Here is a 27,456-nt window from a genome sequence, read left to right on the forward strand (position 1 = left end):
ATGGTCACCCGTGCACTGAAACTCAAAACAAGCTCAGCCTACTTAAAACCACAAACAAACTGGTCATCTCAAGACATTTGTAATACCAGGATTTGATTTTTGTGGGTATTTGGACTTTAAAAAAAAAAAAAAAATATTACTTTACTGAAGCAATTGGTGTCTGAGACTGGCTGCTGATGGTTGCCACTGGGGCTACAGCTGGCTATATGTCATCACTTGTATGAGGCTTGAGCTCGGTATAAAACACAGTTGTTCCTTTTGTGTCTAAAATACATATGCCCCAGGCTCAAAAAAAAAAACCAAAACAACCCAACACTTAAAACCCCATATAATTTTCAGAATACACTAATTCAGACAGTTTATGCTAACTTATTACTGTGCCAAAACTGACACCTCACTTGAACAGCCTCTTTTCCTCCCTAGACACGTGTAAAGATAGCAGTCATATCCCCCTCAGTCTTTTTCTGCTGAGCTTAACAAGGCAAATGAAGTTTGCTCTTGCAGATAAAAGAAAATTTTTATCCCCCTTTCCTCCACATGCTCGTGCCCAGATGGTTGAGTCTGGTGACAGTGACCCAAATGTGGCAAAGCTGCTGGTGGCTCCAAGTTAATTTCTGTCGGGTTATCCGTAGATGGAGTTAGACAAACACACTTGGATGTATTAATCGGTTGGATACAGTTTTTTACATCTGTTATGAAGATGGAGTTGGCCATTTTGCTGCACTCCTGGTGGCTCCACAATTTCCACTATAAGCTGCTATTTTCATTGACTGCTTACCCAAGTCAAATGTGTTCAGTCTCACATTTTCCACACTTGTAGTCTGCTCTGGGCTGGATTTTTTTTTCTCCATCTCAGGAAATAGGGATCATTTGTTTCCAAGAGCACACCCGTGGAAAATTAGTTGTTAACGTTAAATACATCCATCTGTTCCTTTGAAGAGCTTTACCACCTGCTTACAGTGGAAAGGAACCTGAAATTTGGCAAGGAGAAACTCTAGGGAGGCATCTTCTGCTGTCCCTATGAAAATCTATCCACTCTTAGTACCCTATAAATTTCTGGAAAATACCATTTTCATGTGCACCCACTAGCACATGCGTCTTACTGTTCCATAGGGATCAGACCAGCCCCTCAGCATGGATGGAAAGGGCTGGAGTGCATCACCCTAAGGGAACATGCACTGCTGATAATGGCAGCAGTCCTTCTCCTCACATGTTATTGCCTCTGTGTCTGGCTCATTCAGTCCAGCACAAGGTCCTGAAGATGACAAGGGTCTTCTGAAGCTTTGCTTTAAGGTGAAGAACACATCTGCCTTTTTAAGTAAAAATGCCTACAGATACATAACCACAAATAAAGAGTAAAAATGTTTCAGAATAAAAATGTATATGTCAATGTATTGTACAAGACTATGCCCTACAAAAATTTTCTCTCAGAAAAATTTACCACGAAGTATTGGCACTAGGATTGCTGGCACACAGATATAATCCCATACTGGCACACAGGAGAATTAGTAACGGTGGATTTACTCCCGACTGACATTTTGCAGTCAGCTTTTCACGTCTTGCTACCACCTGTAGCACCAACAAGTGCAACCAGAGTGCAGACATGAGTGCAAGCCAGACACATCCTAAAGGAAGTAAAATATATGGACAGACATCCGAATTCTTAGTAAGCTATAGTGTATGTTAATACACAGGTAAATGTGACATGCACAGCAAAGGTGTCCCGGCACCAAACTCTCCACTTAAATACTTGTCTATTCAAGGTGTGCAGGCAGAACATTGATGTGTAGACTGAGGTTATGGATGAGGTGCAAAGCAAGAAATAATTATCAGCTTGTGTTGAGATGACCCAGGAGGGACAGTTGTATCTCAGCTCCTTCTGCCTTGTCTGACTTCACCCTGCAGTTACCTAGTACATGCACTTGCTGAATCGATACCGATGCACTGTGGTCAGTTTTGATCTACTTCTATGCAAGAAAGGAGTCCCTGCTTAAAACACTGCATAATACACACCTAAGTTTCCAGTTCCCCACTAGCTTGCACAGATTTCACCTGTGTGAAAGAACCAGATAAAAAAAATACCAAGCATAACCTACACAGGGAATCAGTGAAGAGCGGATGTAAAAAAAGAAAAGTGAGGGGTGGAGACATTTAAGGAAATTAAAAAGAAGGGTATTTGCCTCCCAGTATTTTCCAGTTTTGCTCATCACAACATAAATGTTTTTCAGACAGCAGAGTGGAAACATTTTCTTGTTCAGGGGTATCTCCTGAAAGGAGGTAAATGGATGGATGTCCGGAAACTGAATGAGCTTTCTGGAAAAAAAGTGGTATTAGGTCCGTCCTTTAACCCAAGGCAGCAAGATTCATTAAGATTCAAGTAAGTAATTTTTTTCTTCTTATTTGAAACCTTTATCTAACCATTGATTTAACTATTTTAAAAAATTCTTTGTCCATTATAAAAGAAAATGTTTACATTTATGGTCTGAAATTTCTGTTACTCATCAAAATAGGAGCATATCCTATAAGTGTGTTATACAAAGATTTAGCAGAAAGAAACCATTTCTGGTTAACAGTCATTCAGATTTAGGAAAAAGATCAAAGATTGCTGTCACAGTTCAAATGTATTGACTGTGGTTAGTTTTTAAAACTTTTGTTTGCCTGATTCCTGACATCCAAGTTGAGGTCATCATATTTCAAAAGTTGCTGAGCAACTTCAGATTTTACCAGGTCGGCAGACTCTAATTTTAGATGCTCTGCACTCAAGTAGGCAAGCGCTTGGTTGCATGTGAGCAGTCTATATGACTTGAAAATAAAGTTATATGTGTACCTTACTGTTCACTGGATCAGAGCACAGATTTCAAAAGCTTTGACTCAACCTTTTCATTCCTGAAATTAATGACTGAATAAAAAAACCAAACAATGGATAGTTTAGTTTAACTCCTAAGAATTTTTATTCCATTTCAGTGAACCAGTACATTCCTTTGTGAAATGGGAAGCAACAGTTAATATTGTACATTTTTATGTGCCCTCTATTCTAATGTGGCAGCAAATAAGTTTATGAAGTTTTTCTGCATTGTGGTAGTCAATTTAAGACTCTTCTACTCTGTGACTGATGTTTCTGCAAAAATCTCACAATGAACGTAGTAAATCTAACTGATATTTCATACAACTTTATGTTTTATCTCTCTACCGCTATGTCATTTGGCATTCTAGCGTACATCAGTTGAAGTAAACAGTAAACTTGACATTAGCTTCAGAAGCAGTGGTACTAATTGTATATGACATTAACAGTGTACAAGTGAAACACTTCCTCGCATGTACCTCAAGCCCACTAATTTTCTGAGACACTTTTTTAGTACCAGCACATGTGCAAGAGATCACTGGAAAGTCATCTTGTAGACTAAGTAGAATGCAAAACTTTGTCTGGGTAAAGAGGAGTTTGTTGGCTGTTACTTTGGGTCTTACTTTCTTCATCCCATCAGAAACTACGGCAATATCCTGCCTACAGCCTCACCAGTACAAGTCTGTCAACATCTGAGTGCAAAACCTGCTCTAGGGCATGTTTTTATATCTTGGAACAGCAAATACATTTTCTTATTGTTATTTGGAGTAATTACAACATTAAAAGTCAGGTATAAGCCTTATAAGAACACTTGCTAAGCAACATCTGGCTCAAGAAGAAAGGAGATACAGCAGCTGAGGATATTACAAGCAAGAAGGTTGGTCACTGCACAGCTGACATAGGAAAAAAACCCCCACCAAATCAGACAGGACAGGTTCAGCAACAAAATGAAAAGAATCAGAGATGACAGGACAGTATGCTTACCCTGGGATTAAGCCTCTTTCATTTTCTATGAACTTTGCATTTAATTAACATTTTATTACTCATTGTGGCCAAAACCCCACACAGGATGAACACCTGGCACCAAGGAGCTGCAGGCGAGCACATCCCCATCACAGTCCCCAGCAGCTGCCCCCTGCTGCCTGCTCACTGTGCCAGTCCTCAAATGCAGGAATTACCTTTGGAAGTGCTGAACTGATTGCAGCTGACCTCGGCATGATTCCTGACCCGGCACCTGATGGGCACAGCTTTCAGCAACTCAGCCAAAGGTACTGCAGCGCGGTGCTGCCCTGGCCGAGCCCTGGCCCCTGGCCCCATGCACCAGGGCTGCATGCAGACAACTACACACATGATGTGGCTCCATCACCCTTTTCCCCTCTTCTCTACAAGGTAAGGAGGTATGTTGGCCACATTTCTGATGAGGGTCTCTAGACAGCAGAGTACCTCAAATAATAGCAGCATTAAGAGTGCTAGCATTGCAATAGGCAGCCTGTCTCAGCAATCACCTCTGTAACCCAGCAGTGGATTTTTTTTCCCTAGAAAGAGCACAGCCTGTACCAAAAAGCAAGTGTCTCGGACCTCTTGAAGGTCTGCTGTGCTGACACCCTGCAAAGCCTTGGGTCTGCAAGTTTGGAGGCATTCCTCTCTCTCCTGCACTGCTTTGGATTTCAGTTTGTTCTTCAGTGGTGTTCCTGTCTAGCTAGTGGCAAACAAGATTTGTGCTGTCTTGGCAAACAAGATTTGTGCTGTCTTATTTTTTAACAAAGAAATTATTTAAAAAAAATACTGCTATGCTTTCCGTCTGTTTTTTTGCATCAGGAGAACAGGAAAAGAGAAATTACCTCTCAAGACCAGCCAGTGCATACACAAAACTTGGAAATGCTCTCAGTGGTCTCTGTGTGATCTAGGATACAGCCAAGGGAATAAACTGAGACTCTGAACATAAACTCTCCCTCTCTTGGATGTCTGAAAGCTACTAGACTTGCTGGATCAAACATTTGCACTATTATATCCAGAGAAATGCCTGCTTTCTACTAAGCTATACTGATATTATGTGGAGAACAACATAGTTTAACTTATCTACATTTGAAAGTCAGACACTGAAAGGGAGGATGTGGAGAACACAGGAAAATGAGTAACAAAAGGAGGAATGCAGTTAGGAATAAAATGCTACGAGAGTCTTGTGAACCTGACCCATAATGTGAAGCACAGATAAAATAAACACAATCAGTAACCACAGGTAACGATGTGAGCACAAATCCTGTAGCAAACACCACAGTACTGTGGAGTTGTCTCCTGGATATGATGTTTTACCTGCTCTGAAGGCCTCTGGTAAATGACCTGTAGAAGACATCTGCTGGGTCGTTTTAGAGAAGAGAAGAATCTCCTCTGGAGAGACAAGTGATACGTAGCAGCCAAGGCTTTATTTTTATCAATGACTTGTCAAGCCAGCTGTGAACATTCACCCTTTAAATCACAGACTCATTAGGATACATCCATATTTAATCAAGATTGTAACTCTGAAGGTGCTCTAAATGCTTCTACAAGTAGTAGTGTATGTTTTAGGGAATAGCACCTTGCCTTTGGACATTCAGGTGATCATGCTAACACTGAAGTAAAATCCAGACTTCTAGCACTAAACTTTAAAGGCAAGCAGTCACTTCCCAGTTATACCATCAATTTATTTATGTCTAACAAGCTGCCTATTTAAAAAAACAAACACAACAAAAGCAATGCTGAAAATAATTTGATTAAAAGACAGTTCACATCATCTAGCCATTTGCATTACTGCTGGGGCTGGTGGAAGCAGTGGTCTTGTGGGGCTTCCTATCACCACCCAGAAGAGAGCTGCACAGGTAGCAGAAGCATTCAGGAGCTGCCCCTGCTCCTGCTCAGTCATTTTTCCTTCTGCTGGCACCTCTCTCTGTGGTTACAAATCAGGGCCCCACCAAAGCAGGCGGCCAACTTGACCGATGCCACTCAATCTTGCTGCCAGATCTTCCACTGCTCATTTCCTGCAGCACAATCTGAAAGCCTGTTTCCACGCCTGAGCTGGTCTGGACAAAGATAAATCTGAAGGCTGCCTAGTGACTACTGTATAAACATACAAAAAGCCTGATGATCTAACCTACAAGGCTTTGGTTATTTGGTATAATTAAGTGGAGAAGATGCCAAGAAAATAATTACCGGAAAGTTTTCTTCTGACAAACTTACGATAGAAATTTCTCAACAGCTTCAAGGAACTCCATGGATGAGCTAAGCCCTTCCAAGTCCAGCAGATTTCCCTTTTTGTTATGAAACTGGAATAATTCAGTCTCTTCCTCTTCCAGTTCCTCTTGAAATAGGTTGGTCTCTGAGGTAGGAATGATGATGATGCGGGGGACTATATTGCTAATGATAGAGCCCAGGACTCCATTAACTTGACTTTCTTGAGTTGCCAGATGTGAAGTGCCTGAGTCTCCTCCTCTGCTGACACTGCTGCTATTCAAATGGACAGGCAGAGAAGCTGTTCTTAGGCAGCTGTTCATGAGTGTTGCAGAGGGACTGTGTAGGACTGGCTGCCCAAACACCTTCTCCAAACAGCTGGAGGAGAGTGAAACCTGGAGTGGAGACATAAGCTTTAGTGTTGTCATGCAGCATATGACTGTGGAAACCAGTATTTAAAAATCTTCATTACCGCTAGTCGCTATTTGAGTTACCAGTCATATTTTCTAAACACACTAATTATTGACTAGAACGAGGGAAATTCATGATGTGTTAACATCTACAGCTTGGAAAGCAGGATGTAAAATGAAGCAAAAGACTACATGTTCAAATATCAGCAGAGATCAAAGAGAAAAAAAAAAAAAAACAAAAAAAAACAAAAACAAAAACAAAACAAGAAAAGAAAAGCCCATTCTATACCTGATTTATGTTTTAAAAAAAATACATTTCTCCATTTTTTATTCATCTCAAAGTACTGGATAATTGTACATATCTCTTTCTCATGGAAGACATCTCAGATAAGACCCAAGTACACTGTAATCTTTATTTGCCTAATGTTTCATCATCCTTGTGACAATCTCTATCATGGTGTCCCCAAATGGCTCTGGTACTGCCTCGGAGCAGTCGGGGGTTTTGCATTCATCTATTGGACAGTACTTCCACCAACAAAGAAGGGAGAAACAGCAGCTGTGATTTTGCTTTGCTAACCATTTCCCATCTGCCTATTTTGAGAGCACGCTAATTTCTAAATTGGCCTGGATGACAACTCCCCCGTGACCTTTCCATAACTCTTCGTGAATAGTATGCAAATCCAGAGTAAACTAAGTAAGCTTTGAAAGTGTCAGTTAATATTTAAATACACTAGCAACAGTAGGCATGAGTGATCAGTTTTGGCTTGCTTTAAAAAATGACTGTTAAGGTTATAAAATCACTGTGCCAGATACAGTGAGAAGTTAGAAGTCCCTTCTTCCTGGGGAAAAATCAACATTTAAAGTAAAACACAGCTTTTACTTCATTACTATGTGAATTCCCATGAAGGTAATAAAATTCATAGTATGACTAAGCTTTACTTAGATTGCTATAAAGCCCCTTTCAGAGTTATAGTTCTATTTGTTTTTCTTAATGCAGTTGTAAAGCATATTAACTAGCTATACCAAGTCTCTCCCTAGCTTGAGCTTCCCATAATCATAGAATCATAGAATGGATTGGATTAGAAAGGACGTTAAAGATCATCTAATTCCAACACCCCTGCCGTGGGCATGGACACCTTCCAGAGGGCCAGGTTGCTCAAAGCCCCATCCAACCTGGTCTTGAACACTTCCAGGGATGGATCATCCACAACTTCCCTGGGCAACCTGCTCCCATACCTCACCACCCTCACAATAAAAATTTCTTCCTAATATCTAATCTAAATCTACCCTCTTTCAGTTCAAAGCCATTACTCCTTGTCCTATTGCTACAGGCACTTGTTAAAAGTCCCTCTCCAGCTTTCTTGTAGGCCGCCTTTACGTATTGGAAGGCTACTATAAAGTCTCCCTGGAGCTTTCTCTTCTGCAAACTGAACAACCCCAACTCTCTCAGCCTGTCCTGTCTTCATAGAAGTGCTCTAGCCCTCTGATCATCTTTGTGACACTCCCCTGGACTCACTGGCAGCTCCACATTCTTCTTATGTTGGGGGCCCCAGAGCTGAAGGCAGTGCACCAGGTGGGGTCTCACTAGAGTGGAGTAGAGAAGGAGAATCACTTCCCTCAACCTGCTGGTCACACTTCTTTTGATCCAGCCCAGCATACTTTCTGGGCTGCAGGCACACATTGCCAGGTCATGTTGAGCTTCCCATCCACCAACACCCTCAAGTCTTTCTGCTCAGAGCTGCTCTCAATCCATTCACTGCCTTGCCTGTACCTGTGCTTGGGATTGGCTCGACCCTCATGCAAGACCTTGCACTTGGCCTTGTTGAACTTCATGAGGATCGCATGGGCCCACCTCTCAAGCCTGTCAAAGTCCCTCTGGATGGCATCCCTTCGCTCCAGCGTGTCAACCACACCACACAGCTTGTGGTGTTGTCAACACATTTGCTGAGGGGGCACTCAATCCCAGTGCCCATGTCACTGACAAAAATCTTACACAGCAGCGGTCCGAGTACTGACCTCAAGTTTGGTAAAGTTTTTTCTCTATTGCAGATATTCCTGTTCTAGTCATAAGCTTCCTTACTTCAACTTCAGTCTCCTTGAAGTGTTCAGGCATGTAATTCTCATGGATTTATAGGGGTTTGGTGCTGAAACTTCTTTAAAAAAGTTAGATCAGTTTCTAGCATGATTACAGCTCAGCAGAGGCTGTAATCTTTGTCCCCTTTGTCTCCACCTAGCCCATGGCCTGTGATACTACCTTTATACTGACTAAACAGTTCCTTAAATCAAAAAGGGAAGGCAGATGGTGGGGGTTTTTGTTTTTTGTTTTTTATTTTTTAAGTTGTAGGGATCATCATCTCAGTCTTAGCAAGTAGATTGGGAGAATGTTATTGCATAGCATAGGTGTAGCCTGATTTTACAGACAAAAACCCAAATGCTTTTGGTTTTCACAAAAATTTTCATTTTTTATGTTAAAAAGTCAGAATTTTTAGTCTCTCCTTGCCTCCGCTCCCCACATCTCTGTCAATCTGGGTTTAAAACTAGATACTGATATACTCTGAAGCATTGTGTAATTCTGCTCCATAAGCAGGAATCAGTCACCAGTCCCCATCAATAATGGTGTCTCCAGCTGCCGTACCTACCCAAGTGCAGGCAAGCACAATGTACTGAAAAAAGTCATTTAAATCAATCTGACAAAGAAGAAAAGTCTGTTTTTCCAAATCAAATATAGCAACAGAATGAAAAAACTCAAGACCGCTCCTCCCTTCTTCAAGTGCTGTTTTCACTGCTGCAGAAGGATGGGTTTCTTTTGGATACGGCTTAGTGGGAAGGACACCACTTCCAAGTATTTTTAATAGTTGTCATGCTGGGTAATTCCCTTGACACAAAACCTGGATGCACAGAGCACACTTGGCAACTGTCCTTTGAAATCAAGTATCCAAACCTATCTTATCCTCATGATACATGCCTGCATTTTAATGCTTCCAAAAAGGCCTCTTCCCTGCCACGCCAGGTTTCTAGGTGTCAGTCTACATCAAATCTGTTACCATCCTAATTAACTGCAATAAATCATGGGGCTGGATCATACCTTTGTGGCAGCACAGAAAAGAGTCCCATGTGGTTTTTATGCTCTGGAAAGCACCAAGCCTGGGACACCAATTGGCTTTTTTACTTTCACTTGAGGGATGTCTTTTCTTTTTTGACAACCCATCTGTAATGGTGCATTAAGAATCTTGATCTCAGTCAGTTAAAAGAATTCAGAGGTACATCAATTTTTTAGATGTTGTTGAGATGGTCTTCTTAAAGAAAACAAAGGAAGCATAAGATTCTTTTCCTAAAAAAAATGTATATTTTGTTAAATCAAAAAGTTAGGTGACCCTTCACCAAAAACACACCTGGATTTCCATACTTGACCATTTTTGGAAGTGCCATAATAGAAATTCAGTCATAAACAACCCAGTAATGCTATTAAAATTCTAAAATAAATACATAAAAATGCAGCGGGGTTTCTTTAGGGTTGGTTGGGGTTTTTTTTAAGGATAAGTGGGTGGCCTCATAATGAAAATCTCTAACTGAGCTTGACAAATATTTATTCTGATAGCATGAATATCAATGCATTGCATTTAGCTAACACACAATGGATCTTCACACCACACAGGAATCTTCACCGAAAATACTGAGAAAAGCAAACGAGGCTTTGAGAGTTCAATGTAAATAAACTCCGCACATCTAAGTGACTACCACTGAAAGCCTCAGCACAAAGGTACTGTGTTTAAAGACTGTTTATTGAATTAATCCAACAGATGTCTTTCAAGGACAAAGTATAGTGTCTGAGCCTTCTTTTGGGGTACACAGTTGCTAAATTCAAGAAATTCAAGAATACAGGAACATTTATTTAATAATAATTTAAAAAATGTTATGCAGAACACCTCAGACTTATTTTGCTTCTCCTTCCTTGTGAGACCAAAAGCCAGTGGTTCTCCAGAACCTGGAGACGGTCTCTTGTCTTTCGCACTTGCCTACAACCTTGGGCACACTGGTCTAGTGATGGAGGGCAGTAGATTTGAACCCATGTTGCCTGCCACATTTGAAGCCATTGTTTTTCCATCAATACTATTCACAACACTTACAGGAAAAGACCAAGGTTTCTCAGGACTTGATCTTAAGGAGACACATGAAAGAAGACAAGGCAGACACATGTAGGAACTGGATCATCGGATGGCTGGAAGTTTCCAGAACTGCTCCTGCTTAAAGCTACGCTGTCTCTAGACAATTAGCCTTGGAGGTGGAAGGGAGCACAACAGACAGAAGCAGATGCTGTAGCTGTCCAAGGTGTGGGTGTTTCATTACACACACTAGAGTCATCCCGTTAAAGGGTGCCTCCATCAGAAAGGGTGCTACTCAGTCTAACCACTATCGGGGGATTGTAAGTCTATGTTTTTTCTTGAAAATGCAGCACTGATATATGCTTGGCGTTGTGCCAGCCATACAAATAGTCATTTTGAAACTTGTGTTATAGTTCTGGCAGAAGCTGACTTGCAGGTGACCTACTGCTCCCATCCTCAGCAGTTCCTCAAGGAAATGAGGTGCTCCTCAACAGCATGACACCAGACCTCAGTGGTTTGGGCAATGAGCATGGTGCATCCACAGAAGATGCACTAAGTACTCACCGTCTCCTCTTTCAGTAAGGGAAGGGTGGCAGCTGCCAGACTCTCCCACCCTTAGGGAGAAATGGGAGTTTCTTTCTTGTCTTCCCCCTCAACAAAAATAAAACATTGTAATGTACACTGAAAAGAAGAAAAAGGGTGGTTTCTATCATGTCAAACTCTGGTTTGCAGCTCTGACTTTGTAATAAAAGGATGCTGCCACAATGTGGGCACAAGTGTCAGGATGGGAGGAACCAGAGCTGGGGTAGATAAGCAAACAAAGAGGCAAAGACGTTAGCTTACATTTGATGCTACTAAAGGTTTTAATGAAGCTTTAGAGCTATGAGCTGATGCTGGCTTTCCAATAAAACCAGGCAACATATCAGTGAAAAAAAGTTAATAAGACATCATTGGCATTCTTATTAGTCACAAAGAAAGTAATAACAGCAAAGATGAAAAGGCCACTGGAATCCGTATAAATGAAGCCTACAGATGAAACATCTGTATAAAGGTATAAAGGCTGAGCTATTATTCCAGAGATGATGTACTGTAGCAAGATTAACACTAAAATGGAGAGTCCTCAGCAGAGACTTTTTTTTACTTACCTTTTCTGCACTTGCTGCATCACAGCTCCAGGTCTTTGGGAGCAGGACTTTCTTCTCCTGTCTCAGACTTGTTGAGAAAGAATGACTTCGGTGAGGCTGCAGTTTCTTATGAGCTGGCTCTACCGGGTCAAGCTCTACATCGCTCCAGGTCTAATCACAAATGATGAAGGATTTCAGACAGTTACATACTTTCTCCAGTTCTAAAAATTCACAAATTCTGGCAGAAACCATGCACAATTACAGAAAACTAAAGCTGTTCTTACACAGGTCTCACACTCAAAACTCTCCTGGGGAGACGTTTGATTTTTAAGCTTGTTGCTTAACCTGGACTGTTTTTCTGAACAAAAATAAAATATTTTGAAATAATGAAAAATTATTTAATCTCTTTTCACTAGGATATTTTTCAGCGTTTTTATCTCCTTGCTTGTTCTAGGCTTATAGCTGCATAGCACCTGAAGCCTAAAGATAGGAATGAGTACAATCAATCTGTTTAATATGGGTTATGGCATTCTGTGTGACCATCAGCTGGTACAACACCATGGACATGGACAGGTCCAAACCCACATTTATATACATCCCGGCTGGATTCCCAGAACACCCAGGGCTTCTCAAGCCCCATGAACTTGCTTCTTCTCTGAATTGCCATTAGGAAATGGGAGGCAACGGCTGACCTCTGCACTGATTTTCTAGGAGCATGCCAGTAATGGAGCACCATTGTGACATTGCAACCATGCCATTCCACTTACAAGCTTAGGCAGGGGCCATTCATCATCCCTAACTTTGTGGTGACTTTTTGATTGAATATCAAAGATGAGATCATTCCACTGTTTTCCATACCAGCTTTTAGATCTGGATGAATGGATAAATAGATAGGGCTCCACACAAGTGGGAGGCTAGTGCACAATTCCACTGCATCACCTTGCTCATACATCTATGTATTGCTGCCCATTTATTCCTTCTCCCTTGTAGAATCAAACTATAAATACAACTTTATATGACTCATGAACATGTTGGCTCCCTACACTAACATGTGCACAACACACAGAGGAAAGTGTTGGTGGCAACAGCTGTGTCTTTTACAATGGTGCTGGTGTCATTCCTGCCCATCAATACTTTATTGGAGCATTCCAAAATTGCACTCAGTCTTGCTGTCATGCAAAGGCCATTGAGCTTAGCTTTTATGTCAGCAGCTGCTGTTGTAGCTAAAATCTCTACAGCTGCACTGAGCTGTCAGTTGCTCCAAGGACAATTACCTTTGGCTGCATCATCTCAGCACAACGCAGTGCTGTGCATCGCTAACAGCATGTGTTTTATTTGAGACTCCTAAGCCAAAGTTGTGCCAAAGGCTGAAGCCTCTTACCCACATTATCCCATCTCTTTAAACAGCAACCCCAAACAAATGTGCACAATAACCTTCTAACCCCAATGAACTAAAACCAAGTAGTGACCAACAGTGAAGAACTGAAAGCTTCTTGAATTGGGATGAGTGATCCAACTGAAATCACCTCATTTGGCATCAGACAAAGGATTAATGGGGAGAAAATTTAGGAATAAACTTCAATCCAAGGAAAATTAAAAGGTAAAAGGGGCAAAACAGGTTGAAAATAAGTAAATTAAGATCCTCCATGTTTTAAACTATGTCAACACATTTCCACATCGCTACACATGCTATCTACAATGAGAGAATGAAGCACAAGTGTAAGCAGCCAAGTAGTCCCCGTGATCTCAAGGGGGATACAGATGTGTGTGGGTGCTCTCTTTGCTCAAGCTGTTAAACAATCCCAAACAAAATATAAATATACTCTTTTTTTTTTTTAATGATAGAATATTTGCATGTTGCATATACTAACCTCATATTGCAAGGATAATCTGGGTAATTTGTGGTTTATGAAATCATCACAGTTGATACTTTCATGCATCATTGTGTCATCAGTGGTCTGTGAATGGAATTAAATCAGTAGGATAGATTATCTCATTTTTATTTACGTTGCCACAGAAATATTATGCATTTGTTTATGTTTTCAAGAGCCAAGACAAACGCTAAATTTCATAGCCTATACAAAGTGAGTCACTTTTTTTTCTGTCTCATTAAGGTCTTTTGCCCTGTTATAGCAACAACCAGATAAACATGAAAGTGCTTCCCATGCCCTGAAGACTATGAGAACCAAGGCGAGCAAATTTGGGGATTCTTGTGCTGTGAGGTGTGGTACAGTAGTCAATCACACTCCACAAGAGTCCCATCACACACTTCAACCTCCCTTGGGCTCAAACCTGAACAACAGAACACTAAAAAAGGCTTTGCCCAGACTAAGAGAGGCCCTTTCACTCTTCTATGTACTGGTTTAATTTAAAATAAATTTTATGGCAGATATATTTTATGAAACTTTATTGAAAAAGCTTGTCAATTCTGGACAAGGCCTCTCCTGAGAATCAGCTTGTCCATTGTATGGTATTTCAAGACCTTCTAATTTTGAATGAGAAAACACACCCCATTTAAGAGATTTCATGATACTTAAGTATCATCATTATTACCCGTCTTTAATACAGTAACCTGTAGGCTGTTCAGTGATGGCCAGGAATGCTGCTGTGATACATAATATACAATGATAAAGTGGAAGAGGATCCTTGTCTCCCAACAGCTCACTACGTCACCAGCCGTATGGCTGAGGCTACCCAGTAAAGTGCAATTAGTCATTTTAATCGTAACTCTGCCTGATGCAGCCATATGGTTCATGTGCGAGAGACGCAGCAGCACGGACCGCAAAGGAAACTGTCTTTTGGAATGGGATAGAGTTTGCTTCATTAGGGTTCAGGCACTTAAAGTGGGTTTTCTGTTTTATTTTTTGATTTCACAGCCCAAAGGCCTGAATTTCTTGCCAGCACCATGGGCACAGCGCTGGCAGCGTCTGGGACACCTGGTTTCCCAGAGTACAGTACATTTTTCGCTCAGGTGTGTTTGCTTTACTGTCTGTCAGCCACAAAAGAATTCAGAAATCTCCCTGGTGCTGCTGCCTGAAAGGAGCGACTTCCATCCTCCAGCAGAAAATGCAGTGCAAAATTAACTTGTTCGAGAGCGGTGCACTGTTCGTGCTGGTTTTCCTGGTGGTCCTAAGTCCATTCCCAAATGAAGGACTTCCAGCCTTCCCAAGCCACCCGGGAAGGGCCAGCCTGCAGGTGACCACACAGGACAGCCCAGCTCCGGCCTCGCCAGCCCGCTGCCACCTGCCTCGTGGGGACAGCCCAGGGTCTGCCGCTCAGCCCTCACGGTGATTTAGAGCCTCGTGAAAGGTTACCGACGGCAGCCAACATTCAGGGAGGTTTCTTACAGCCGAGCTGAATGCGGGGCAGCCCAGGCCCACGGCTGCCAGTCCTCCCCAGGAGCCCCCTTCCCAGCACCTCTGCACACAAGGCCAGCCTCCTGTGACACAGAGAGGCAGGCAGGGTCGGGCTGAGAATGGCTGTGAAGAATCTCAAAGGATCCTTTTATTTCTAAGTCCCTCGGTCACCAGCCTTACTGAGACTTGGGGTGTGCTGCTTACAAAACACCCCACCTTGCTCCAGGTGCAGGACTCTTCCAACTCCTCATGATTAAAATCCGGGGGGGCGGGGGGGGGGGGGGCGGGGTTGGAAGGGGGTGAGGGGATGGAAATCAAAGTTTCCTATCCTCCAGAAAATAGACTTCCTTTAAAATAATAAGAAAGCTTTTGGATAGACCCCTCAGATACTGGATTGTGGGAAGTGGTTGGTGACATAGGGAATGCCTGACAATAGCTCTTTTTTATTCATATTAAAGACAACCTGAACAGCCATGGTCCCAGTAAGCATCTGAACCATGCAGATATGCTGGCCTGGATAATTTTTGAGATGAGAAATCATGCACAAACTCCTCAAAAAGCTGCAGAAATGACCTCACATGACCCCAAAAATGTAGTTACCCCCCACCGTTTTCCATTCTCTAATTCTGAATATGTATTTATAGAGCTGGTTATTTTGGGAGTTTGAGAAACGTTATACTCCCTTTCCTTCACAGAAACAAGAAAAGACTTACAGCTTCTCCAGTGGAAACTGACGAAACACAAGTGCTCTTGGTCCTGCCAGCAAGAGACTGATGGCTGGAGAGAGAGGTCCTGAATGATGACTCATTTATGGAGCCTCTCAGGAGGTCATTCTTCGATATTCGTATTAGGAACCTCAAGCAGGGAACAGCATTGTGGATGGTTTTTCTGAAGGAAAACAGGAGAAGAGAAAAAATAAATGGCACGTTGATGATGCAGCTTTGAAAGTCATGTGAAAGTACTGTCTCTTTCCATAACTTCAGCATGGCTTCTGTTTTGATTGAGGTCGTCTTAAAGACTACATGGAAACAGCATGGTATATCTAGAGGAAACTACTCAACAGGCTGAAAGGAAAATAGCAGGTGGCTTCTGGGCCTTGCGTCAAAACACATATGGAAGAGCTGCATGGATAAGTAGTAAGAAATGAAAATATCTTGAAGACCATGATTTGTTTCTGATTTAATTAAAATGTTAACCCAAAAAAACTTTCAGGTTAGCAGGTATGAAGGTCTTCACTGTTCAAAGGCACAGGACAAGGGAAGAAAAAGGGAGGGGGAGAAGGCCAGAAGAATCAGATATTGTTATTTATTTGTATCACGGCAGCTCCTGTAAATTCCTATCAGGAATTAATACTCTGCACAAGCATAGAGGAGAAGGTCCCAAAGAAATTAAAACCTGCCTTATTTGTCAAATAATAATCTCAGTCATGGCTGTATGAGTGTTCTTCTCCTGGCTCCAGCCCTGGCCCTGCATGGAGCAGGAGAGCCCAAGAGCCTCCCCTGCACAATGCCAGCTGGCCTTGCTCCTTGCTGTCACCAAGAGCTGGCAGGACAATGCTAGCCAGAGCACTGCATTTGGTATAACACCTCCCCAGTGCCTCCCATTCCATTATTTCAGCCCCACAGACAAAGCTAATAATGGCACAAACCCAAGTGAACAAGTCAAGAAGTGAGGCAGCAAGGAGGCATATGGAAAACAACTGATACACAGGATTTATGGATCAGTGACAGATGTTGCTATATTGACTTTACACTGAGATGCAAGTCAAGTAGGTGTATATTGTAAAATCTTTGATTCTATAGATAGCAGGTTTGTTGAATAACTAGTACATTTTAAGTTATCATTTCTATTCTCATGAATGATCACACATGTTGTAGCCTCAGAGACCTAATTCTGGGATCACAAGATGAGATTACTGGTTTGACAATTAAAAAAGCAAACAAACAAACAAAAAACAACAAAAAAAACCACCAACAAAATAAACTACTGCCACCACCACACCCCAATATGTAGCACCATCAGCACTCTCAGTATACCAGACTTCTGCGTGTCTTTGCTAACTTCAAAGGCAACTGAACAGCAACTCTGTGCCTACAGTGGAGACAAGTACTGAAGAAAGCTTTCTACCTGCACCATCATTCCTGATTCTGCCAAGACCCCTGCCAGTGAGCTGGCAGAGCCCCACCAAGCTGCTTGGAGGTGCAGGAGTCTGCCCATATGGTGCTGGATTAAAAAAAAAAAAAAAAAAAAAAAAAAAAGAGCTAATGTGGTGCAGGAAATAAAAAGTTTTGAGAATCAGCAAGGGTTTACAGGACATAAGAAAATGCCAAGCCCCCATAAGTTAATTTTCATGTTGAAGACCTCAGGCTGGTGCTGAAAAAGCATCGGCCAGCTTTTTTCCCCAGCTGAGAAGGCTAAACCACTTCCCTCCAACATAGATGTAGCTTTTTATGTCTGCCACAGTCTACCTGGGGCTGGAAACTAATCAATAACTTCAAGTTGGTGTAAAACATACCATCCCATTTATTAATTGGGATTTCATGCAGAGACCTCCTCATGCTGGAAGTTCAGGAAATATATTTTCAAGGACAACATAAGAACGTTTTTGATGTCTTGAGGGACCAGAGTTTTAATTTTACTAACATTTGGGAGCACTGTTGAAGGACATTTTGCTGGCTGGGATGACAGTACAGATTTTGAAAGGAGTTTTAATACTGTACATGTGAAATACATAATAGGTACAAACTAAAGCACTTAATATTTTTATAAGCCACTGAAATAAAATTCACCTAAAGTCAAATATGTAGTAATTGCAAACAATTTTTTTATAAAATACTGCAGTTCAAAATTATTTATGATTATTCTGTTATTTATGATGGAACAATTTTGAATAAGTCATTTTGTATAAGTGTGTTTCTCTTGGGAGCAAGTTGGAAACATGGAGATGCAGAATTTCCATTTGCTATGAACATATGATTAAAAACCCTAAAAATTCCAAAAGGTAAGGAATTTTCTGCAATAGCTAACACAGCCAAGCGATGTTCTCTCACATACAGGTTGTTAAAGGAGTGAAAACTGTCTTCCCCCACAAAAGAGCATTTTGTGAATTAAAACTTTGCATACATTTCCTTACCTACATTTGTTACTTCCAGTGATACCTGTCAGGGAAAGAAGTGTTTTTCTCCTGTGTGCTAGTGGGGACCGGGTTTGTCGGGGGTAGTATAGCAGGTAACTTCTTAGACCAGTTCTTAACTGAGTACTATCATAAAGATCACTGTCGTATTTTCAGTTACATTCATTGCAATGTATTTTTTTGATTGCTTAAGGAAAAGAAACCCCACAAAAAGACTTATTCGATCTGTTGGGGTGTTATGATGCAGGGACGGCAATTCTATGCCAAAAAGTATCTTGCTTTGGTAGTAGCATGCCATTGGTTTGAGCCATATCTGAACATTTTAGGTCCTGATTTCTAGATGTCCTTTCCTAGAAAGTTAACTTAGTTCAGTAGTTCCAATGGAAAATGGCAATTTATCCCCTGCCCAAAACCTTAAGTCTTGGACCTGAGCAGACTGACCCATTTATCCATCATTGGATAAATTACTTTCAAGGCATAATGTGAATTATTAGAAGATTTGGAAATTATACAGCAACATTGATCTTTACATACATATTCATTATTCACTGTTCAAACAAAATTGCTCCTGCCAACATATTTTCACCAGCTGATTTCTTGGTGTACTGTAGCTGCTTTTTCACTTTTAAAACCACATGCTTGACTGATCACGGGGCACCCAATGTTACTTCTTTTCCTGACTGGATGACTCCCAAGTCTATGAAATGCCTTCACAACAACTCCATAAACACTTCTCTTGTTGATACGTCTAGAAATATAAATTAGGAAGCAGGAAAAAATGAAACAAAACACTTGTTAAGAGTGTGTCTGAAATCCTGTTTCAGACTTCAGCCTTTTTCTTAATAAAGTCTTACTTATAAAAGCCAAGGCTGATAGGAAAAAGACTAATTGAAGCAGTTGGATTTATAGTAGCTGCTTTGAAAACACTCACTTGACCTTGCAAAAATACTGTAAGGAATCACCAAACATAATAGCTTTGGATCAGAAAAAAATAACAGGTTCATAATGCATCAGCCAGACATGCAAAATTTCTCATTCAACTTCCACAAGCTCTCAGAGATTAGTCATTGCCCTGTTCTAAACCAAAATGCTCCACAATCTTCAAAGAATAAGATGGACTGAGGTTTTTGGAGGATGCGAGATGGTGTTAATTACAATAGCAGACATATTCAAACAAAATACATATTTTCACCATTTCTGGGTGTATTGCCACTGGCCTTACGACTTTAAACCACCACACGACTGTTCATCAGACATTCAAAAAAATGAATTCAACTTCCAGCTCCCAGATCCTAGTCTTCAGGCAATGTAAGTTAGCAGCTTTTCCCCTTCTTGGACGAGACAAACCTCATACCAACGACTAACCCTGCCATCTAGTGGCATTTATACATTTATCACCACAGCATTGCCGTTTTGTCGGAACTTTTGATGCAGCATCCCTTTGTGGTAGATACACTTTGGAAGACTTGCAGAAAAATCTAGAGATATGCTGAATAGCAGTTCTGTTACAAGCATTTCTCCTTTTATAGAATAAAGTCTTTTTTTTACCGCCAGTGTTTAAGAAACACATTACATACAGCTATGGGAGGAAATTGCAAGCTTTGAGCTGTATCTTCTGTGTCAGCTATAGCTTCTTCTAAGTATACTGCTGTGAGTCATAAAGGTGAAAAAAAATATTTAGGAGCCTACATAATGCTGGAGATAGAGCTGAGAACACAGCGGAGTTGTATCCCTTTCCTTACATCAAACAAACAAAAAATATCTCAGAAAGCCACACACACACACACACACACAAATATTTTTGCTGGATTTTTAGAAACCAAATATTTCAGAAGTTTTAACAGAAGTGACTGACTTTGTCAGCACTTGAACACATTTCTCAGGTGAAGCTGGGAGGGCATTTCTAAACGAAATGTTGACTTCAGAAAAGTTTTAGCTTGCATAGCATCTGGGATGTGCAAGGTAAGCTTGTTCTTGCTTGAAACCATTCAGCAGAACACCATGCCAGCTTATTCCCTTGCAAAAGCATTTTGTAACTCCTTTTAGGACCACACAGCTGAAGACACAGTAATTTTTCATGTGTCCGTACTACGCATGCCTTAAGAGCAGGTGACCTTTCTGAAACACAAGGTGGTTCCTTCTCATGCTTTCCCTACATGTTGGGAAAGGCTGAGCTGGTCTCTGGAGGGCAACTGGGATATTCTAGAGAAGTTGTTAAAGGAGATTATAAAGGACATTCTTGTGCAAAGGGAAAGGTTTCTGATTCTCTGGAGGAGTGTCTTACAGTCCCCTAATCTTGTAGGTTTCCCATCGGAAAGGTATGGAAACCTTTTTTTACAATACATTGTTACCTTTCTAATTATCTACTCTGTAGGAACAAGTTATCTTTATACTCTCCATCCCTTACTTTACTGCAGTCAGAGGGCCTGGGTGAAAAGCAGAATTCATACCTTTCAGCTCAAACTCATTCACTGGCTGCAAGACACTTGAGAAGGAAATAAAAGGGCAAAGGGTTGTGAGGGTGAAGAAAGGTGAAGGGAGGGACTGTTCTCCTCTGTTGGCCACCCCTGGGCTCCATGCCCAGTCTGGGATGCCCTGTACCGAGTGGACGTGGCGCAGGGTCTGACCACCCAGATCCCATCATGGGGTGGCCAGGGCAGGAGCACCGACTGCATGGGGTGAGGCTGAGGGAATGAGGGTAGTTCATTCATTGTAAAAAAACACATTTGCATGTACAGTTATACACATACCTATATGTTTACTGTACCTGTATCTTGGGTGAATTATTGCATATATGATGGGGTTGTAGATTGCAGAAGCTTTTGCAATAACTGCTGGCACAGATTTGGAATATGGTGTTAGGGTGTCGCCTCGACTAAAACAAAGCAAAAATATCACACACAGCTATGCCATGGATTAATATTAAATTGCTAAAACATAATACTCTTTTCAACTGGTTTTGTGCTGTGATCACTTTATAAGAAATACCCCTGAAATGTTAATTCATTCAAATTCATTCTTTGCTCAGACGAAAGGCTTGCATTTGATAGTACGTACTTGGTTTCAATCATTTGGAGATGAAAGGCATGCGAATAATTAGTTATCTATTTAAGGATGACCAGGAACACAAAGAACCACCTTCCCTGTTTCTACACTAGGCAAAAAAAAACCCCAAAAACCCACCACCAAAACAACCCCTGTTGTGACCATCTGGGAAAAGGGAATGTCAACAGAAAAGAAAACAGCATCAAACCTAAAATTCCACGCTGCACAGTAATGGGTGTCAGTGACTCAGCTGCAAACACTGCAGAAGGAAGAGAGGACTGGAAGCGGTTTGAAACCAATATTCTCCTCTTGTCATTAAGCTCCCAGAGTCAATCACATGTGATCAATGTCAGTGCAGGATAACCACAATTAATATAGAATAACAGAATGGTTTGGGTTGGAAGCAACCCTTAAAGACCATCCAACGTCTCTGCTGTGGGGACAGACATCTTTCATTAGATGAGGTTGCTCAAAGCCCCATCCAAACCAACCTTGAAATCAAGAACGTGCACTGACAAGACAACAGGTCCCTTTGAAGTGGAGAGCAGTTGTAGAAAGATGGAAGTTCGGGGCGAATATGAGGGAATATAAACTCTTTTCTGCCTTCTGTCAGAGGCAGCAGTGTACGGAGTAAGCTTCTTGAAAGAACAGGTATCAGGAGAGAAGAGGTAAACTCCAATTCATACAAAGAAAGTATCATGGGGGAGAGAAAACAATATGTACCAAAAATGTAGGTAGAAAATTATAATAGTTTTAAAATACATAGACAAATAGTCCCTTTTCTGGCTTTATCCACAAGGACATAGCGAAGAATGCAGTATCACCTCCAACGTAATAACTATTAAAAACCCTTTCAAAAGGGAGATCTGCTTCTTGTGGGTGACAGTACGAATCATATTTACATTTTAGAATAATACATGCTCTTTTGATTACATGTCCACTTACCCCGCCCAGGCAATCAAGGTGACACAAGCATATGGAGACCAGGACAAGACAAACACAATGATGACCACAAAAGCAATTTTTGCCAGTTTCCATTCATTCTTCATGGACTGAGAAAGGTAGGATTTCTGGCTGCAGGACCCCAGCCTTTGAACATCTCTATGAGGGGGGAAAAATGCAGATATGTCAGCAGGAGGGAGAAAAAGTGAGGTGCACTATCTCTAATATGTTCTCAGCAATACGCAAAATGAAGCGGATTTAAACTTTCCTTGCTCTAATGCTTTTTTTGTTTTCTGATATTTAAAACTCTAGAAGGTAATTAATGAAATAAAATGGTCCCAGGCATTCTGTCTGAGCTTTGTTTACCTGTGGGACTGAGCCAGAACCTCTGGGACTAGAGGACGGGAATATCATACCCTTATCCTAACACAAGGAAGGTTTCATGTTGGAAAGGTGAAGAAATTGGTACCCCTTGCCCTTCATTGCTTTCAGAGGTGGAGCGAACAGAGGCACAGCTGCAAGCAAAAATCAAATCTTATGGCTCTTGCTTTCCAAGTGAGGAACAGCTTGCAGAAATCCCAGCTGATGAGGTAACGTGAGCTGGAATACTCTGAGGAACCTGACCCCAAATGTTTATGGGGGTATTTTTACTTCCTTGCACATTTATTCACTAGAATGTTAGTATTTTCAGGGGGGGAGTACAACAGGCAGTCCTAATACTTTTACCAAAAAAGTGTCCCATCAAATTGTCTTCTCACATCAGGTGAACATTTTTTATTAAAAAAAAATGGTTTTATATAATTTGGCATAGAAATAACAACTTATGCATATCAGCGTTGTTACATGAAGATATGTTTCAGGCTGAAGACAGTAATTACCAGCCAGCAGGATAACAAACTCCTTCCTGGTGCACTGTGAACACACTTGTAAAGTGAATTTACTGTATTAGTGAGCAAAAGGCATAAAAAAAATCTTGCGGCCACTGTACGTCACGGGTGTGCAGGACACCATTGTTATAAGCATGCATTATTTGCTCCTTCGCTTGGTACCAAATATGCATAACCAAAGCATAGTAAAAACCAGGACCAAAAACATAGAGTTCAGTAAGAACTTCACTTTAGGCTTGTAAAAATGGAATTTAGCTTTGTGAAGCCAAATGAATTCAACAAGTGCCTGTAGGCAGATACAAAGAAAAATCATCTGAGCTGATGACATTGCAAGCAATGAGAAGGACCCACAGCTCCAGCTGGTGTTGGATCAGACCAAAGTCATGTGCTCATGAGGAGAAAAATAACTGACAGAATGAAGTTACTTTACAGGGCTAACACCTGCTGATTTTTTTCCTTTTTTTCAAATATAGACAAAGAATTTGGAAAAAAATTGTCCTAACAACATAGCCAGATATTGTAAGTGCAGTTGTGATGCTTGAGTGAACCACAAGGTTTTCTGGGATGCCTGCCTTAAATAAAACTGTGTAAAAAATATGAGGACAATAATATATTTACGGAGCAGCTCAAAGGCGGATGATGCCCCCATTGCTACATGCTGTTTATCATCCCTTGGGGCCAAAAATTGTGCTGGAATGCACAAGGACCGTGTTCCTTATATTGCAAATCTGAAATACAAATAATCCAAACTATTAAATTACCTGATGTATTATTAATTATCACAGTCTGCAATAAGATTAGAACCACCAGAGACTTCTTTCCCTACTACAGAATATATACATCCATTCCAGTTTTTACATTGGCAAAATTATTTCTGCAGTTACAGCTGTTAATGACCTGCCACTTTACCTCCAATTTCAATTCAGATTAATTTTTGATTCAGATTTTTCTGCAGCTAAAGAAATTGAGAAAATCTTCTAATACAAGAAAAGGAGATTTATTTATTTCACTACACTGCTTACCTGCCAGTACGTCTTATGGCCAGGAACATAGATAAATAACAATGGAATATTATTATCAGGGGAATAAAAAACACGCAGCAACACAAAATCATGGTGTAACTTCTGTTTGCAGGGGAGTAGGTTACATAGTCCCATGTACAGGATATCATCAAGCCCTCAGGCACATAGGAACCTATGAAATACATGGAATACATTATTCGCACATGCACCCAAAGCTTCTGCAGTTGCTGATCCAACAACTGAGCACTTCAAATAAACCCCGTACTGTATATGTAGTCTTAAAGAGTTATGCTGGCCATATGATACATGTGGTCTGAATGCAGAGAGGAGGTCCTGACTGCCAGACCCTCAGATACACCTAATACTCCATCTGCAATTTATTCTGCTTGAATATAACCTGGGGGTAGGGAGGAGGGTATCTGCACTGCAATAGGTGCAGATATACAGTACAATGACAAACCATCAGGTTTGGCTAGGCATTTCCCTGAGAACTTACCAAAACCCCCATTTTTTTTATGCCCCGAGCAAGGCTAAACCAGACCACGTAGGGAACACTAGAAGAAGATAGAGAGCAGACAACATACTCCACCCCAAGAGCGGAGCCACACTCCATCCAAGTGAGTACAGCCACACAAGAGCGATGATCTGTATGGTGCGTTTCTTTGAAGTCCACTGTATGGATCGCAGGGGTTTAGTGATCACAAGGTAGCGGTCAACAGAAATAGCTAATAAAGTCACCATTGAGGTTATTCCGAAGAGTGCCCCACAGAAAGCGTACAAATCACAGCCTGAAGCAGAAAATGGCAATGTCAGGGATTTTCTTAAAACACATGCATTTTTTTTCTCAGAAACTGACAAGATAAACCTCTTATTTTTTTCCTGGTTGAGGAGTTGAGGACTTCTCTCCCATTAGAAGAATTTTCTTAGCCTCACAATCTCATAGTTATTAAATGTTTATTAGAAAAACCACAAATATTAGTGAAATACAAACCTATGTATTTAACAAGTCCCACTCCACTGCGGGCTGCAACTGGGAACCTTTTGTCAATGGAAAACTGCCTCAAAGAAAATCCAATCTAATTAAAATTACATTTTCCTGGACTGTTGCCCAATATATTGATCTTAACAGGCTGCAGCATGACAGATGGGTGTTTCAAAAAATGACTTTATGTGGCTTAAAATGTAGAAGTGGTTTAAATTTGATGGCTAAAAGACCAGCTGCAAAACATAGCTCTGGCTCCTACAGTTCACAGCAGCAGTTTTAAAAAAATTGACAGTTTTTACGTGAAACAAGTTTTTTCCCCTCTTTGCATTCAGGCATTTTGCCAGAGATGAAAACTTGCAGAGTTATACTGCCCCTAATTTGATTCAGAAACCTGAGTCAGTTTTTGCGATGTCTCATTGTCATCCTGTGTGGTTATAGACAACAGCCCACCAGGAATGGGAGGCAGTCAAAATATCAGATTTAATCTTAAAGCATACTTCTACTTTATAAGCCTTTATTAGTAACCTGCAGTTAAGGACCACATCTTACTCAGCCCAAATCAATCCCATGATTTGTGGCAGCAGAATAATTTACACTGATTGCACCTAAGGGGTTGGGGCAAGACTAAAAATATCCTCAAACTAAAGAGCAGCCCTTCTGTGCCGCTAAATAATACATGGTCTCCAGGCTTGCTCCACCAATACACAGCCACTACTTGGTGCAAATTTTCACCCAATGATGTGATGAGCAGTACCAAGCAAAGCATCAAGCCTTCTGAGAAACTTGCTATACCCACATTTCAGCTACAATTTGAGCATGCTTCGCCATATCTTTCTTGCAGTTGGAAAGAAAGGAACTTAAATTTGCAGACCTCTCAACTGGTTATTGTTATTTAAATCTCTGAATCAAATGTGACATTCCTAGAAGCATGCTATTGGCTATCAACATACGTGAGATTCCTAGAAGCATGCTAATGGATATCAACATACATTTCTAAAAAATATTAACTCCCTCTTAAACTAATACAAAGAAAAATATTTAGAACTTAATAAAACTTCTCTAGCCATCTTCAGCCATAACCTCTGCCCTAAAAGCTAAACGGTAACATGATTACATGTTGATGTTGACTCCTCTCTTTCCAAAATAAGTAAGATGAAAGAATCAAACCTATAACACAAAACATGCGCTATCAAGCTGACTGATGATGTCAAGAACCGCGGCTGTCACTCAAGAATCTTGTGCTGCTGTCTCTACAGCACAAGCCAAGATAGTTACTCCTAAAATAGGCTGCAGACAATGTAGAGTTGGTGATGTAAGAATTAATGTTGAAAAGTACCTATTTCTCCAAGTATCCACTTTCTGTGCAAGCTGTTGACAAAGCACATGGGTGCCTGAGAAGCCGACATCAGGAAGTCGCTCACAGCCAAATTCATTATGAAGTAGTTTTGGGGCGTCCTCAATTTCTTGTTGCTTAAAAACATGAGAAATAAGTGATGTAAAATAGACAAAGTGAACAGTTAACTTTATAACTTTGCTCGCCAGCATAAACAACTGTTATCCAGGTTGGAATCAATAGTTACTTACAGTCAATCAATTGCTCATCATCAGTCAATTACTCCAGCTACAGATGTAGTCATTTCAAAATGACTGATAATAGCAGGGGGGATAAAACGGACTGTTTTTTCTTCAAACGGAGGAGAATTCCAGCTGTGTTGAAATACGTGGATTTGTTCAGAAGAGCAGTTCCCTATAAGCACAGTAACACTGAGCATGTCCTGCACTGCACAAGATCAGGATCTGAAGCAGGGTATTGAGCCAAAGAACCTGCTTTTGGGGAATTTTTAAAAGCCCCGAGCTGAGGAGTTGCCATATTACCACTAACTAAATGACCCTTTCCGAAGTGCTACAGCACAATCAGAGCATGCACAGAGATTTGAAAACAATGCCTTTGTTCATATACATCTCATAAGAGAACAAAAGCTCTCAGCTGCAGATGAACAGGCAACATTAAATGCCACAACAAGGAGTGCGAAAGGGGCAGCCAGTCCGCAAGCAAAGTTAATCCAAAGAAAAAAATCACCACTTCTAGGTTTTTTTCCATGGCATCTCACCACTTCCTAGGGATATCTGGAGTTACAACCTCTTCGGAAACTTTCAGCTGGCATTCAAGATTACCCTTGGCTCTGGCTAAGAGGAATAAAGATACTGGTAACATGATAAAGAACCTCTTGCTTTTACTTGGTGTTATTTGGTTGAAAATGCCTTTGTCGCTCTGATCAAATACTATGTCCCACCAGGAAAGTTAATTTGTGAGTTTGGCTCACCCAAGTCTACCTTAAAACTGGCATTTTTGAAGGATATACTGAGAGGTGTAATACTCAGCTAGTAGTCCCTCAGTGTTAA

The 27,456-nt window shown here is 41.0% G+C and overlaps 1 protein-coding gene across 16 annotated transcripts in view; it reads right to left on the bottom strand.

Moving 5' to 3' along the window:
* Positions 1-4,620: 4,620 nt before the first annotated feature.
* LOC308055206 (melanopsin-like) overlaps positions 4,621-27,456 on the bottom strand; it is a 48,579-nt gene continuing 25,743 nt past the window's right edge. For 10 of the 16 annotated variants that reach the window (XM_080368950.1, XM_080368943.1, XM_080368942.1 and 7 more), the window contains 9 exons: positions 26,390-26,523; positions 24,653-24,856; positions 24,069-24,240; positions 22,163-22,318; positions 20,940-21,047; positions 15,753-15,927; positions 13,555-13,641; positions 11,705-11,854; positions 4,621-6,441 (listed from right to left, as the gene is read on the bottom strand). In XM_080368950.1, coding sequence (XP_080225076.1) covers positions 6,052-6,441; positions 11,705-11,854; positions 13,555-13,641; positions 15,753-15,927; positions 20,940-21,047; positions 22,163-22,318; positions 24,069-24,240; positions 24,653-24,856; positions 26,390-26,523 — 1,576 coding nt within the window. In that variant the 3' untranslated portion in view covers positions 4,621-6,051. Of the gene's footprint in view, positions 6,442-9,054; positions 9,788-11,123; positions 11,241-11,704; positions 11,855-13,554; positions 13,642-15,752; positions 15,928-20,939; positions 21,048-22,162; positions 22,319-24,068; positions 24,241-24,652; positions 24,857-26,389; positions 26,524-26,637; positions 26,801-27,456 lie in introns of those variants that run through there. The other 6 variants (XM_080368944.1, XR_013924356.1, XR_013924357.1 and 3 more) reach the window with 6 other exon arrangements.

The sequence above is a fragment of the Falco punctatus genome (genome assembly GCF_963210335.1).
Source record: "Falco punctatus genome assembly, chromosome: 1".
Classification (NCBI taxonomy): domain Eukaryota; kingdom Metazoa; phylum Chordata; class Aves; order Falconiformes; family Falconidae; genus Falco; species Falco punctatus.